General features: G+C 35.6%; 1 protein-coding gene across 6 annotated transcripts in view; it reads left to right on the top strand.

Moving 5' to 3' along the window:
• Positions 1–295: 295 nt before the first annotated feature.
• The window catches only part of mtcl1 (microtubule crosslinking factor 1), a 67797-nt gene continuing 51574 nt past the window's right edge, over positions 296–16518 (top strand). For 3 of the 6 annotated variants that reach the window (XM_016566479.1, XM_016566477.1, XM_016566481.1), the window contains exons 1-3: positions 296–1391; positions 4595–4819; positions 4951–5109. In XM_016566479.1, coding sequence (XP_016421965.1) covers positions 666–1391; positions 4595–4819; positions 4951–5109 — 1110 coding nt within the window. In that variant the 5' untranslated portion in view covers positions 296–665. The remainder of the gene's footprint in view (positions 1392–4594; positions 4820–4950; positions 5110–16518) is intronic. The other 3 variants (XM_016566482.1, XM_016566480.1, XM_016566478.1) reach the window with 1 other exon arrangement.

The following is a 16518-nucleotide window of genomic DNA, read 5'->3' as shown; positions in this document are numbered from 1 at the left end:
TTTATATTTTATTTTACTTCATTTAAAGTTTCAGGTAACAATAATTTGTTTTAATGGTTAACAATATCCCTGGTTTATTTGTTTTTGTTTTTTTATCTGACAGCACCATTAGAAAAATTGTGCTGTTCTGTAATAGTGTTAAAGACTCCCCCGGTTGCTTTTATTGGTTTTAGTTTTCATTATTTTATTTTCATTACACATATCCAAAGGTAAAACGTTGTTTCTCTCCCTGTGTCTCTGTTGTAGTAACGCGTGTGTGCGCGCGCCTCTCGTTGCGTCTCCACGCGTACGCACGCACGCACGCGTGCCTGACCTGTACTGGAGCGCGAGGAGGGGTGTGTTCGGAATTTGTGTGTGAAAAACAAGCGCATGCGCTCCACGAGACCCGAGACCCGGACGGGGAGCGTCAGACCGCAGCGGCTGCAGATTTTTCCCGTCAGTCGCGGGGGGAGACGCGGCCAGGAGGCGGAGAGGACAGCAGGGAGAGATGGGAGTACCGTAACCGGGGGGAGGGAGGGATGGACGGACGGACTGATTCAACGCACAGAAGCACGGAGATTCTCACTGGACACCGCAGCATCCACCGTATTCCGTTCGGAAGCGACGCGGCGATGGCTGAGGGCGAGTGAATCTAAAGTGATGAGATCCGTCTGTCAGGTTGTATAATGGAGAGCTCCAATGGCTCCGACACCAAACCGCAGAGCCATCCTCATCCTCAGGTGGAGAAGAAGAGGTTAAACCGCGTGCCGTCCCCTGCCAGACCCGTCCTGAAGGATGTCCACTCGCGAACGGCCAAACCGATCGTGCCAAAATCCCCCAAATTCAACAAGCAGCACGCGTCCGCCGCGCCGGTGACGCCTCAGAGCCGCGTTCCGAGACGCACCGTCCCGAGCGCGAAGGACAAACCCGCATCAGCACCTGCAAAAAGCAAGTCCTCAGCGACAAAAAAGGCCGTTAAGGTCACTCAGCATGCAGCATCCGAACCGAAACCGGCCTGCAAAGCGGTGGATACCGGCGCTCCGCAGATCGCCAAGAGCAAGGCACGGCTGGCCCCGATACGCGTCCCCACCGGACGCGGCGTCTGTCAGACGGACAGCAGCTCGGATTTGTCCGACTGTCCCTCCGAGCCGCTGTCCGACGAGCAGAGACTCGTTCAGGCCGCCAGTAGCGACGCGGAGTCGGGCAGCGGATCCGGTTCGAGCGAGCAGGCGGCCGGGGTTCGGGTTCGGGTTCGGATCTCAGGGGCGGGAGCTGCACCTGTGCCCGGTGCGCACGCGGACAAATGCAAAGCCGAGGAGGACGCACAATTCAAACCGGAGGACAAGGAAATGGCCCAGGAGGAGCTGCTGAGGGAAATCGAAGACCTTCGATCGGAAAATGACTACCTCAAGGTGAGCCGACGCACAGAAATGTACACTACCACGGAATTCTTAAAAGTAACTTGGAGTAGGCTACGGTGGAAAATTGTTCTTGAATGTTCAGTATTATCAGGATGAAGCTGCAGTTAAAGTGATGCTTTAAACTTTTAAAAAGTACTGTGGTAGTACCATGGTGCAGTGGGGAGCTTTGATTTATACTATACTATGAATGATTTTTTTTATTTTATTTTATTTTTTAAAAATTTGTATTTTTTTAATTAGTTGTTTATTGTGTGTGTGTGTGTGTGTGTGTACATAAAATATAATAAAATACAAAGATAATATACAAAATCAGTAAATTATACATTTATATCAATATTTATATTTTAATTGTTTTATTAAAAAAATTATATGCATGTAATCTGATATTTAAAGTATTTTCCTCTATATAAAATAAAAAAATATATGTTTTATATTTATTTATAAAATTCTATTTTTTATTCTGAATATAATATAAAATATAAATGTAATATAAAATGTAGATTTTACTCTTTTTTTTTGTTTTTTTGTTGTTGTTGTTTTTTTGTTATTTGTATTTGTAATTAATGTCTGGTGTTTGTCTGAAGAATTAAGGGTTAAGCTGCTGCTATAAATCCGTTTGAGAGTTAAAGACTGTTATTTGTTTTTGCACATGGTGACCCTCTTTATGTTCTCGCCCATGGATTAAATTCATCCTATTCATTTACACCGTCCACAGTACTGCAGCATTTGTTCATTAAAGCATCGGCTTAGTCCTCTGACAGACATGTTTGCCAGAGTAAATAAATACATAAAAGTGACATGGCACATTTTTTTGGCCCTTGAAGGGCCTTATAAATATGATACAACATCTTTTACAAGTAGAACTGTGATGTTATAAACTGACTGTGCCATTAAGGCACTCCAAGATACTTTAAAAAATCTCATGGTACTTTGAGGACAGCAAGATCTAGATCCATAAATCTGCACTTTAACTGATTTTAGGTCACATCAGTCCACAGAGAACAGATGAAACCAACATGCATCAGAAAGACCCTCAAACTCCCGCAGGAAACACATCACAGTCTTTGCCTTCAGTGTGATGGGTAGATGAAGGCAGACCTAATTAGCATAATTCCATAAATGATTAATCTTATTTGTCAGATGCGCGGGGCTCGGCTACTGTCGCAAACAGGATTTTCATAAGTTTATCTCTGAAGACGTGGTGGTAATCCGCTTTAGTAGCTCTGTGTGTGTAATGGCCGCATCCCTCGCAGGAGCCGGGGCCGGACCGTGTGTTTGGAGCCTCCCTAAAGCAGATGTGTCTGTGTGCTTATCGCTCTTATTTCTGTCTCTCTATCTGTCTATCTCTCTGTAAGTAATACTGCAGCATGTATGCATCCATATTTAAACAAATAAACAGCAATAGATCCATGTTATAGTGCTATAGTATGACATTAATCATGTAGTCCACCATAATTGTTTGACAGGAACATCCTTACGGCTGCTGTCACATGACTTTGTCCCCAACATCATACAGTGAAGGTCATTTGTGTTTTGGCTGTTTGTCACTGTCTGTGTCTCTCTCGCTGTCTTTGTTTGTCTGTCTTTCCTTGCCTTTCTGTCGTTCTCCCTCGACCTTGTTTGCACTGAATGCGCTGAGACATTGTGCAGTATTTACTGAGAAATGAGGCGTCACAAATGACAGTCGTTCATTACAGTTCAGGACGGGGTTTCACTGATGACTACAGTTTCTTTACCTGCAGTCTTATTTGTTTTTGTCATTTTTTGAAGTGTCTTTTTCTTTAGGGAGGTTGTTTTGTCAATTTTAAGACCATGATTTCAGTTCATGTACATCGCAAAATTAGATGAATTTAATTAGAATCCAGAATGAGAATTTGTATTCTATTTCTAATTTCAGTCCTACTGTAATTCTGATTCTCATTCTAGTTCCAATCCTGGTTCTTATTCTAGACTTTTCTAGAATTGTCATTCTCATTCTGGCTTTTTAGTTTTTAATTCTGATTTTAGATTTTACAAGTAAATGTTACAAAATTTCATTTAGATTTTAAGTAAATTTACAGGTTTCTGAGCACAAATGTATTTAATGTGATTCGGAGTTTTAACGTGAATCTAATCCTGATTCTGATTCCTGATTCTTATCCAAATTATGATTTTCATTGTAGTTCTAAATTATTATTCTCCTTCTGTTTCTAATGCTGATTCTCATTCTGTTGTTTTCATTCTGATTCTGATCTTCATTCTAGTTCTAGTCCAATTCTGATTCGGATTCTCCTTCTGTTTCTAACCCTGATTCTAGTTCTTATGTTCATTCTCATTTTTATCCTATAGTTCTGTTTCCGATTCTCTTTCTGATTCGAATCCAGATTCTCATTCAGATTTGTATTCTAATTATAATCCTGATTTTGATTCTAATCCTAATTCTTATTCTCATTCTGTTTCTAATATTAATTCTCATTCTAATTACGATTCTCATGGTTTCCATTCTTAATTTGATTCTGACTTTCATTCTGATTCTGCTGTTCATTCTAATTCTAATTTTAATCCTACTAAAGGTACGTTTATTTCATAATCAGATCCATTTTAACTGGACCCCTGAATGAGTATGATTCTGAATTTTATTCTGATTTTAATCTTGATACTCATTCTAATCCAAATTCTGATTTTCATTCTAGTTCGGGTTCCAGTTCTGATTCACATTTTCTTTCCGTTTCTAATCCGGTTTCTGATTCTCGTTTTCCTTCTGGTTCTAATCCTAATTCTTATTCTCATTCTGTTTTTAATTTTGATTTTAATTCTAAATATGGCTTCTTTTCATTCTTCATTCTGATGTTCATTTGGATTCTGACTCTTATTCTGATTGTGCTATTCATTCTGACTTTCATTCTGATTTTTAATATGATTTTAATCCTGCAGAAAGTAAGTTCAGTTCATAATCAGATCCAATTTAATCAGACTCCTGAATGAGTATTATTCTGAATTTTATCCTGATTTTAGTCTTGATTCTCATTCTAATCCAGACTCAGATTTTTATTCTAGTTCTGGTTTTAATTCTGATTCTGTTTCTGTTTCTAACCCTGATACTTCATTCTAATTCTGATTGTAATTCTAGTTCTGGTTCCAATTCCGATTCTCGTTCTCTTTCGGTTTCTGTCAGGATTCTCTTTCTGATTCTAATCCTGATTCGGTTGCTTTAGGATGAAGTGGACGAGTTGCGAGCAGAGATGGAGGAGATCAGGGACAGTTACCTGGAGGAGGAGGTGTACCAGCTCCAGGAAATGCGCAGGGAACTGGACCGCTCTAACAAGAACTGCCGGATCCTTCAGTACCGCCTGCGCAAGGCTGAACAGAAGAGCCTGCGTGTAGCTCAGACCGGACACGTTGATGGAGAGCTTCTGCGCGGTCTGGAGCAGGACCTCAAGGTGCTTTTTTATAGACAATGTGTGGGGTTAAATATGTGTTTTGATATTAAGACCATAAGGTAACATTGGTTAAATTCTCTAACTAATGAGAGATGAAAACAAGGTAATAAAACACATCCTTCTGTCCACAGGTGGCCAAAGATGTATCTGTGCGTCTGCACAATGAACTGGAGACGGTGGAAGACAAGCGCACACGGGCGGAGGATGAAAACGAGCAGCTCAGGCAAAAGCTCATCGAGGTGGAGATCTCCAAACAGGCCCTGCAGAACGAGCTCGAGAGAGCCAAAGAGGTACAACACACTTCAGTATTACATATTCGATACCTGTGCATAGTGCGCACTTTTATTGAACTGGATCACAGAGGGCAGACTTTTATAAGAGGAGATCTTTAAAAGCATATTCGTGAAGTAGTGCATCTTTTTATTCATGTGTACTGTTCATTATTAAGTACAGAGAGATGTGGTTGTAGTCTTAACAGTTAAAAGAATATTCTGGGTTGTTTACTTAAAGGTGACATATCATCAAAATCTGAATTTCCAGGTTTTAAGTGCTATAATCAGGTCCCCGGTGCATCTACCAACCAAGGAAACGTGAAATTTGTCTGCAAGTGTCTGAAAAAATGAGCGCGTCTGATTTTGCTCCCTTGGTGACGTGGCAAAGGGATCTCATTATAATATTACCGCCCATTAATCTGTAAGTTTCCACCCACGGCATTTTGATTTTGCAAGCGACAACGGTGTACCAGTTCTAATGCCATGGCGAAAGTTTAAGCAAAATACGCTAACTGTTCTGTCTTTGGCTGCACAGATGAGCACAGAACACAGTTTAGAGTCCCAGCCTCAGAGCAGACAAGAGAGCAGTGGATTTATTGATTTATTTACTGTATATTGCTGCTGCCACACAGATCTAAAATAAACATGCGATTTATTTCCCAGCTGTTTACCTTCACAGACATAACCGACTGTTTTTGTAACTCGTGTGTTTTTAACGTAAACTTGTGTGTGAATGAGAACTTAGTTTAGTACTCACATGCTGTGACAGCCGCTTTCTGTCCGTGTGCTTCAGATGTGTGTGCTCAGAAAAAAACAGACACAGTCTGGGGACACCAGAGATTTATATTACATATTGTAAAAAGGGGCATAATATGTCTCCTTCAAAGCTAAGCTTGTGTGGACAGCCTTTTAGCTGATTACTACATAAAATAATTTCTTTAGTTTGTAAAAACAAGCAGGAAATGCATTTACAATAATGCACTTGCAATGAAATTCAACTCAGATTTGTTTTTAAATCAAAAAATGTGAAGCTTGTGTTTTTGTTAATGCAGCCTTAAGAATTTTTTTGAATATCATGCATAAATCTTTCCTAAAATGTGATGTGTTTGCACGTTTGAATTAGTGTGATAGATATTTTGGTCATCTTTATAATAAGATCCCATTAATGTTTGTTAATGCATTAATGCATAAATTGGGACACTTTTTGCAATTGAGATGATTGGATAATATCGCCCCGTTATCCTGAATCAATGAATCAACCTCACTTTTGTTACAGTATTTATTAATGTTTTTTAACATTAGTTAGTTCATGTTTGGTCCTTTAAATACCATAAAATAACTTTTGATTTTAATAATGTATTTGTAAATGTTGGAATTAACATTAAGATTAATAAACACTTTAGAAGTGATTTAATTTTTAGTTCACATGGACTAATGTAGTGAATGTTAACAAATGGAACCATATTGTAAAGTGTTACTGCACTTGATTGGTTATTTGTATTGCAGACATGTACTGCTTGTTTTCATCAAATGATAAATCATTTTCTGTGGCATCCGACTGCATTATTAGGCGTAAGTAAATAACCCTGAATATTACTTGAAGGCAGTTTAAACAAACCTGGAAATGATTCACAGACTGTAGAAATGCTGTGATGTAAATCTTGCTGTATCAACTTTGTTGAATAAGGCAGTTAAACTCAGGCGGCCCGAGGGTTGGACTTCCACCCACTGTTAGCGTACTGTGAATTGCTTTAAAGTATGGATGAATACATTAACTTTGAAGCCTGCTGTCCTGTGCATTAATGCATGAGAGGCCGTAGCGGCTGCTCTGCTTCTGTAATCGGATGCTGAGGAGTTACTCTGGAGTTGGTCAGGTTAATCTGAAACTAATCTGGAAAGACTAAGAGAGTAAGAGATTTACTCTGGAGAGTAAATGTGGATGTGATGCACATGTCAGCGTATTAGAATGATTTCTGAAGGATCGTGTGACACTGAAGACTAGAGTAATGATGCTGACAATTCAGCTTTGCATCACTGGAATAAATTACGTTTTAAAATATAGTCACACAGAGAAAATCTATTTTAAATTGTAATAATATTTCTTAATTTTACTGTATTTTTGATCAAATAAATGCAGAATTGGTGAGCATTTATTTTTGCATAGTCTTTTTCAGATTTAGTCCGATTTTAGAGCCGCTTTACAAATATGTATGTGCGTACACTGTACTCTTGTTATTGCAGTTCAAACAGCAGAGGATCACAACAGTGAATCATTGCACTGGTATCCCAGAATCCCCTCTGATTCTCTGAGATCTGCTGCATTGTAAAACATCCCCTGGGGGGAACAACAAATCTTCTTAAAGGAACAGTTCATCTGAAAATGTAAATTCTGTCATTGTTTATTCTCCCTCATGTCGTTTGAAACCTGTATGGCTTTCTTTTCTTTCTGTGGAACAGAAAATTCACGCTACTTTTTTGAGCAGACATTTTTGGGTGAACTGTTCCTTTAAAAGCAGATCAGTCAGCCTTTATGGTCTAAATGAATTTTTGTTTTATTTTTGTATGAATATTCATCATGTATTTTGGAAAGGTAAAGACACACAAGGGCAGATGTAATGAGTGTGAAGGAGAGAAACCGTTGAAATGAGTGTTAGCGCTTTGTGAGCTATAGCGCGTCTCTCTGGAGGTTTGCCCCAGAAAACGTCTAGCTCCACTTATTTTCAGCATTCATCACACCATTCCCTTCATTTTCCCATGCCTCCCTTCGCCCCACACACAACAGATGTGGATGAAATGGAGAATCATGCAGTTTCTTGCATACTGCCATGTTCAATTAACTTTACGTGCTTTTCCATCTGATATCATGCCTTAAGTTTAAAGGGAATGCCAACCTTGACTCGACGTTAACGGCTTTAGATATTAAAATAGTTGAAATATTAAAGTCAGCATGAAATCAGAACTGACCCTTAATGGCTTAATGTGAACGATTTATTGGTGCACATTATTCTTTAGAAAGCATGTTTGTTTAAATTGTTTCTCATTGTATATGTCGTTACATTTCAAAATGTTGGATAATGTATATCTTAAAACCCTATTATTTATTTATTTATTTATTAAAAGGTAAAACAAAATACCAAAACATACATATTTACATACTTATATGCATAAATATATATATTAAATAATTAAAATATATTTAAATACTAAATACAAAATGCGAAATAATAATTAAAAATATATTTTAAAAAAAATAATAAAACATAAAAAATAAAAAAAATATAACAAATAAATGAATGAAAGGAAAGGAAAACATTAATTTGAACAAGCAATTATTTGACAGTAGGACTTTTTTTGAATATCCAAAGAATCATATAGCAACTCAAGAACAGTAAATACAGTATAAAATGGCTCTTGATCAGTGAGATCTTTTCAAAGCACCTTTATTTTCTACCTGCACGCATGGCAGAGGTTTGGATGACTCGTTCACACGCTAAACAGATTGGAATGTGGTTAAGCTGGGCAGACGGGATGCTGTTTCCGCTCTAAGTATCTAAATACTGATCTGGCTGTGAAGGAGCCATTCTGAACTAAAAATACAGCGTTCAATGTCATCTGAGTTCAGGACGGTGCAACTCTAGATTTCAAGATTCTCAAAGTCTGTGCTTTATAATATAATGCTGCCCTGTTTTGGTGCATTCTTGTGGTCTTGTTTAAAATACTGTAGATATCAATAGTGGCTTGAACTGCTATGTTTGCAGTTTCTTGGGTGACATTATGTCTTGAGGTTGTCTGCTTTTCTTGTTCTTTTTAGTGTCATTGGTGCTTTGTTTTACTGAACCTTCAATATTCATATTCAGGGTCAAAATTAAGCATTTTGAAAACATTAAATGTGAGTCAAATGCGATTTTGGCAAGTGAGTAAAGCTATTGATCATATTTTGGAATTGCAACATAGTTGATAATAAGATGCTTATAGCTGAAATAAGAAAATTATATTTTGCATTAAGGAAATTATGCTTGTATTTAAGAAAATTAGGTGTTTACATTAATTGTGGCATTATCTTCATAACAATCAAACACATTTTTCCACCCAGATTTGCATTAATGTAAGGTGTTTGGATGTTTCACAGTTTTTTTCTGAGAATAATTTCCATAATTTTTCAAAGATTTATAAAAAATATTGTATTACACTATTTTTTTTTCATAAGTTCACCATAAATTTCACTATAAATTAAAAGCAGTATTATATATATGTGTGTGTGTGTGTGTGTGTGTGTGTGTGTGTGTGTGTATCTATATATATATATATATATATATTACATTTATAATATGATTACATAGAAAATTAATTATAATATAACTTTTTTTTTTTACAAAATATATTAAAATTATATTTTTATAATTTTTAAAATTAATGTAATATTTTTGTATTATTATTTTGCATTTGGGTATTGAGAATTTTGGGGGAAATGTGTAAAAACAAATCTTAATGGTCGTAGAAATACGCTTCTTTTTAATTAATGTAATATAATATAAACAAAAAAAAAATCCCATGAAATTATTTTTTTCACTGCAATAAAATATTTAAATGTAGTTAATTTAGCACGCTTTTTGCTGTCTTTGTATGGAAATGTTTTGTGTGTGCTATCGCTGGAGTCCAGGCTGTTTGCTGTCAGCTCTGATTCCTGCAGTGAGATTGGCACCCGGACCAGAATTAATCCAACTGAGCTGCCTGTTATGAAACCTCCTGGCAGATTCCTGCCTCACGGGGGAGGAGAGGAAGTGAGAGAGAGAGAGAGAGAGAGAGACAGATACTCAGAGAGGGAGAGAGAGGCTCTCAGATGGGTTTATATCTGTCAGGCTGTGATATGGCATCAGCTTATGGAGGTTTTTGTAAACAGTTCAGTCGTTTCGTGTGCTTCGGGTCGCTAATGACCGCCTGTCATTTGTAATGCACCATACTGCCGACACACATCCAGAACGTGGTTTAGACTGTTGTTCAGATAGATCAGCATGCAAATGAAATGGTGCTCTAACAATGTTTACCTGTATTTCAACCTGGTTTCAGAGGATTCTGTTAAATCTCAGATGTTATTATGTGGTATAAAGGCATAAAATCGAGCTGATCAGGTTGTTGCCCAAAAACTGGGAGAATTAGCATTTCTGAACCTAGTTTCATCTGAGAACATTTTAGAATATAGTTCTTTAACATAAATTACACACAGTCAATTGTTGCACTGCAAAGAAATGTTCACAGAAGTCTCTGTGTGGGCTCTTTTCATATATTAAAGGAATAGTTCACCCAAAAATGAAAATTTGTTGAAAATTTACTCACTCTCAGGCCATCCAAGATGAGTTTGTTTCTTTATCAGATCAGATTTGGAGAAATGTAGCATTACATCACTTGCTTACCAAGTGGATCCTCTGCAGTGAATGGGTGCCGTCAGAATGAGAGTCCAAACAGCTGATAATTTAACATCATGTGAAGCCAAAAGCTGCATGTTTGTAAGAAATAAATCCATCATTAAGGCGTTTTAACTTTAAACTGTCACTTCTGTACAAAATATGAGTCCATAATCTATAGTAACACTTTAAGACCCTTTTAATGTGTAGTAAATAGCAATAATATAAATCGTTTTCAGTATTCGTTGTTTTTATATTGTTGTCAAATATTGTCCAAAGGCTGAAAAATCTTAGATATAGAAGTATATTTTCTTCAGATGCTGTATTTCTCTGGCTGGTGCAGGCAGTGGATCTCATTGACCTAGATAGTGAATCCTCTCTGTAGACAGGAGAGAGCAGGAACGAGTGTCTGATCCTACAGTCCTGTCAAATATACTGCAGTCACACACAAAACACGACACCAGAAGACTGAGACTGGATTAGGGTTATTATTATTAAGTAAAATTAATATTAAAGTAGCACTATGTAACTTTTTCTGTGTTCAAAATTTGCTAAATGTATATAATGAGCTTGGGTTGTTTTGACCCAGCGGTTGGGTTGTTTTGACCCAGCGGTTAGGTTCAAAACAACCCAATAGCTGGGTCTGTCCCTTTTTAACCCAGCACTGGGTTATATTTAACCCAGCATTTTTTAGAGTGTAGTGCTGCTTTAAAGCTAAAACCATAGAGAAAGAAAATTGTTACATGAAATGAAATGTAAAAAATGTATATATATTTCAGCTAGTTGACAAGGTATCATTTCTTATTTAATTTTAGTTCTACTTGAAGTACTGAAATAAATAAAACTGAAATAAAAATTATTAAGAACTATATAGACGTACTGAAAAAAAACAACTTAAAAATGAAAACTAAATCAAATTAAAATGAAAATGGAAAATATAAAAATGAACTAATAAAAACTATAATAGTAGATCATCAGCTCTTTCATATTTTGTTGTATTCATGAATGTAATGACTACATTACATTGAGAATTATGCATTTGGCAGATACTTTTATTCAAAACTATGTTGCATTCAAAGCATACATTTTATGAGTTCATGCATTCCCTGGGAATCAAACCCATGACCTTTGTGTTGCAGTGACATGCTTTTACTATTTGAGATACAGGAATGCATTAGATTTGTGTGAAGAACAGCCTGAAATGTAGTTCTTTATTTAATGTTGAACAAAATTGAATGTGTAAACAGCCCTTTTTTATGACAGAACCAGTGGTGGCATCTTTGAATATACATGATCTTTTCAGCTGGGTTGTGAGAGATGCATTACACATCATCTTGCCGAGGACCATCAAGAGCCATTAAGAAGCAAGTGTGTGTGTGTGTGTGTGTGTGTGTTTTCAAATGCGTAATATTTGAAGCAGCATATTTATTTATTTTGCTGTCTTTATATCTGTGTTTATATATTTGAAGGAGATAAGCGCTCTGCACAGCTCTTATAATCTTCGCTGCTTTGCTTAGAGGTAAAAAACAAAACAAGATTCAAGCTAAATAGATTAGACACTGTGTGCATGTTCAATCCAATCCACACAAATAATAGTGTGCTCAATATCACCAGTCCAATATTTCTGTTTAGTTTTCTCTTCAACATCTGAATCAGGCAGTTTCTTTGGTGTAGCAGAGTCTTTCCTTACAAAACAAGGCCCTACCACAGTACAGTATGACATCTACAGTATGAAAACTATGGAATATTGATATACACAGTGCTGCTAAATAGTTACAATATTTATAGTATTGAAATGGCACTTCTAAGAACAGGATTTTAGTTCATTTGACCTTTTGCCATGAGAAGACCGCTATTTTAATTTTTTCTTTTGTTATTAATTTTTAATGTTATTAAATATTTTTATTTTATTTGTATTTTTATTATTGTATTATTTTCACATTGTGATTTTTAAATTTTTATTATTACCTTTACAAAAATTTTATGCTATTAACATGAAAATAAACTTATAAATAAATATATATTTTTATTTTATATATTTAATATTATTTATTTATTTATTTAGCAACTACCATAATGGTAATACCATTGTATTCTTTAAAATCACTTGTTTTTAAAATTATTTTATTATATTTAAAAATTATTTTTAAACACCTTTACAAAAATGTACCATATGATATTAATATAAAAATAAACTCTCTCTATTTATTTATTTATTTATTTTATAGTTGTTGTTTTTTGTTTTTTTTGTATTTGTTAGGTATGTTTTGCTTAGCTAGAAATGTTTGCATTCGTATATTCTTGTAGGCAGCATAAATCCCTAATACATGTACAAAAACCATGTTAATATGGTACTTTGTAAATGATCTCTAAAGAAAGCGTGTATGAAGGTCGAGTTACTTTCAAAGTCAAATAGTCATATTTGTGAAAGCACAAAATAATTTCATTCAGCATTAATGAACGAGTGTCCCAGTTTGGCAAAATGGCTTTGGCTCTCAGTGTGAAGAGGGTAAAAAACAAAAACACTCTTAATCTTCAAAGCAGCGTGCCGCTTATCAAAGCATTGCTGTGGGCCGTTAATTAAATTCTGTCTCCAATTCAAAGAAACGTTGCAGGTTCTGTTCAGATGTTAGCACCTAGCATTAGCACTTTCTAAAAATAAAGCAACGTGTGCACTCGTTTTCCGGGACTGTTATATTGAGAGTGTGTGTGACATTTCTTTGGTGAGAGATACGATTTGTGTGTGTGTGTGTGTGTGAGTGTGTGTGACTGACTCTCTTTCTCTGGCTGTGTTTGCAATGCAATACTAGTGTACTGCATACTACACTGTATATACTGCCTACTGTTTTTGTAAATAGCTTGGAAACAGTACACTTTTTGCAGAATATATGCTCCAACTAGTATGCAACCATGTTGTCATAAAACCAGTATTATGCATGATTAATTCAGCTGGTGGCATTGTTTTTTGGTTGAAGGGAATGCCATTTTTGAAAAGCCTTAATTCTTAAGTTTTTAAAATAAATACATGTTTTCATTATGCATTTATATTGCTTTAGCATATCCCTTTGCAACAATATAACTCACTTGTTTTTGCTCATATGCATTTTTTAAACCCTGTAAAACAATACTATCATATTTGATGTATGAATTTCTCATTTCTTTGCTTAGTTTGGGCCTCTGATAAAACTGAGCTGCCCCCCCCAACCCCCCCATATTCTCACTATATCAGGCTATATGAGTCATAAAAGCCTGATGGATCATATCTGAAAAAATATTTTAAATATTTTGCCTAAAACCTCAATAAACCGTTCCTTTATTATTCAGGCTTAAATGATTCATTTCAATGCGGGCATGTTAAAAATCACATTTGATATTCACTTTCGGTTCATTTGTCACTGCGGCAATTGAAGGTCAAGCAGATTGCATTATGGGATACAGTGTTCTGTGAAAGCAAGCCATTCGAAACAACCTTTCTTGCATCATTTTTTATTGCATTTACTCTTTCAGCTACATCTGTGAGAGAAGCGGTTTGAAAAACAGAGAGATGAAACTCTGTGGGAAACGCAGCGTTAGAGGAGCCGTAACGCTGTAAACATTATTACAGACCCTGCCCTTCCTCCCCTGAGTGGACAGAACTACTTCATAGTATCTGGCACTGAGTCTGACTCTGAGAAACAGAGCATCACTGTGAGAATGAGAGCGACAAACACACCATTATTTGACATTTTAACGGTGGTTTTATATCCACAGTGATGCTCTATGATGTGCATCATCTGTAATCTGTTCTGTAACGTCTCAACAATCTGCATTATTAGAGATATCATGTATATCAATACAAACCACAGCTTAATACTTAGCATTAGGAGAATATAAGATATAAGCGATAGGACAGGTTAACACAGCTCACAGTGTGTTTAATAACCTTGTCAAGAGGCAGGAGCGGTTCAGGTTGACTAGACCTCAGTGGTCCAGGTGGAGTCCATCCTGTTCATTTCGCCTGCTAGTCTATTAGTCCAGATGGCGGCCCGCGGAATGGCAATGCAAAGCTTAACTGGACATCTCAAGGGAAAAAGAGCTGTTGTTGTTTTCCCTTCATCATCTTTCTGTGGCAGGGAGCAGGTGCCTGTGATCAGCTGAGAGCAAACGGATTCGTTAACAGATCTGACAGAATGAGCCACATTCAAAACCGCTGTAAATCAGCTGATATATCTGTGACCTCATATCATGTCAAATCTGACATAATGCGCTTTATTGTTATATTTTAGCTTTGAAGTTAGGCTAATTAACTATAATATGCATCAGAAGAACATTTTAAATATATGTAAATATTATATATATTGTATATAAATGTACATATTTACATTTTAATATATACATATTTTCATAATTATTTATATGTTTTTAAATAATTGTAAATAATTTTACCTATAATTTCTTAATACATATATTTTCAAATAAAACATTGCATAATATATATACACATACATAATACACACACAATATCCATTTTTATAGATATTTGTTATTGTTTTTCATCACTGTATATATACATTGTTTCATCATTATATATATAATTCTAGATTTTAATTCTAGATTTAAAAAAACGTGTATTGCACTTTAAAAATATAGATTTCTATCTATAAATTTGTAGATTTATATATTTTTATATATAATACTTAAACAGTTTATAATACTTCTATATTTATGCATACAATACTTGTAAATATACAGTATATATATATATATATATATATATATTACAAATTATCATTAAAACATACAAAATGTACAATAATAAAAAGATAAAATAATTAATGCACACACACATACATACATATATATATTATCATTAAAACATACAAAATGTACAATAATAAAATGAAAAAAAATAAAATATATATATATATATATATATATATATATATATACATACATACATAGTGTACAATTTATCTATTTTATAATATATAAAATTGAAATGATATAATAATAACATGTAATGCATATATCATATAAAGCAATGCATATTTGCATTTGCTTCAGAAAATGTACAAAATCTTAAAAGGACAAGTATGCATAGTTTATTAAATAAATGCATTAAATTAAGCTGTAAGTTGTAAGCTTCTGTCCTCCATTCAATGCTCTAACCAGATTCTGGGAAGCGGGTGTTTGTGAAGACATTAGCTGAGGGAGCACAGAGGTAATCTCTCACCAGCTGCCCAGTGTCAGACGCCTCTGACTGCAGGCTCCGCCCCCCCTATTAACCGCTCACAATAGGGAACCCACTAACCCAGCGAGACGAGAGGAATTGTCTTTGAGTGCAAAGGCAGCCTCTCATTAACCAGCTGGACAAATACAAATCCCTCCTCACACACACACACACACACACACAAAATCACATTCCCAACTCTCCGGAGACCACCGCATCTCTTTAGCCAAATGAGAGAGCTTAAAAGAGCTTCCATTGTGTTTGACACTCGCTGTAGTGATGGAGAAGGCTTGCGTGTGTGTCTAGAACGCCCTCTGGGAGTGTGTGCGTGGCCCATGTGGGCATTGTAATACACACAGGGTCCCTTGACTTTTCCCGACAGAATCCCAGACGGAGATAAGCGGCTTAGAGGATTCTCCTGACAACAGCGGACACGTCTTATCATCATATACATAATGCTAATTGATTCAGACCAGTTACTGAGAATTCATGGGCTGTGTTTGGAAAGGAATACTGGCAAACTGTGGAGTGTGTACTAGATACTGCATACTGTAGTATATGAAACCTTGTTGTATGCTGTAAATGTTTTTATATGTAAAATATAGTTTTTTTAAATTTTGTTAATATTTAAAATTATATATTTTTCATAATATTGAACTTTTACATTAAAAAAAATATATATATATATATATATATATATAAATATATGTAAAATAAAAAATATATGTACAAATTTTGATGTGAATAAATATGGAGTTTTTAAATATTTATGTGTGTGTGTGTGTGTGTGTGTGTGTGTGTGTGTGTGTGTGTGTG

Source organism: Sinocyclocheilus rhinocerous, unplaced genomic scaffold, assembly GCF_001515625.1.
Source record: "Sinocyclocheilus rhinocerous isolate Xijiao unplaced genomic scaffold, SAMN03320098_v1.1 scaffold1534, whole genome shotgun sequence".
Taxonomy (NCBI): domain Eukaryota; kingdom Metazoa; phylum Chordata; class Actinopteri; order Cypriniformes; family Cyprinidae; genus Sinocyclocheilus; species Sinocyclocheilus rhinocerous.
This window is presented reverse-complemented; position numbering and strand designations above follow the sequence as displayed.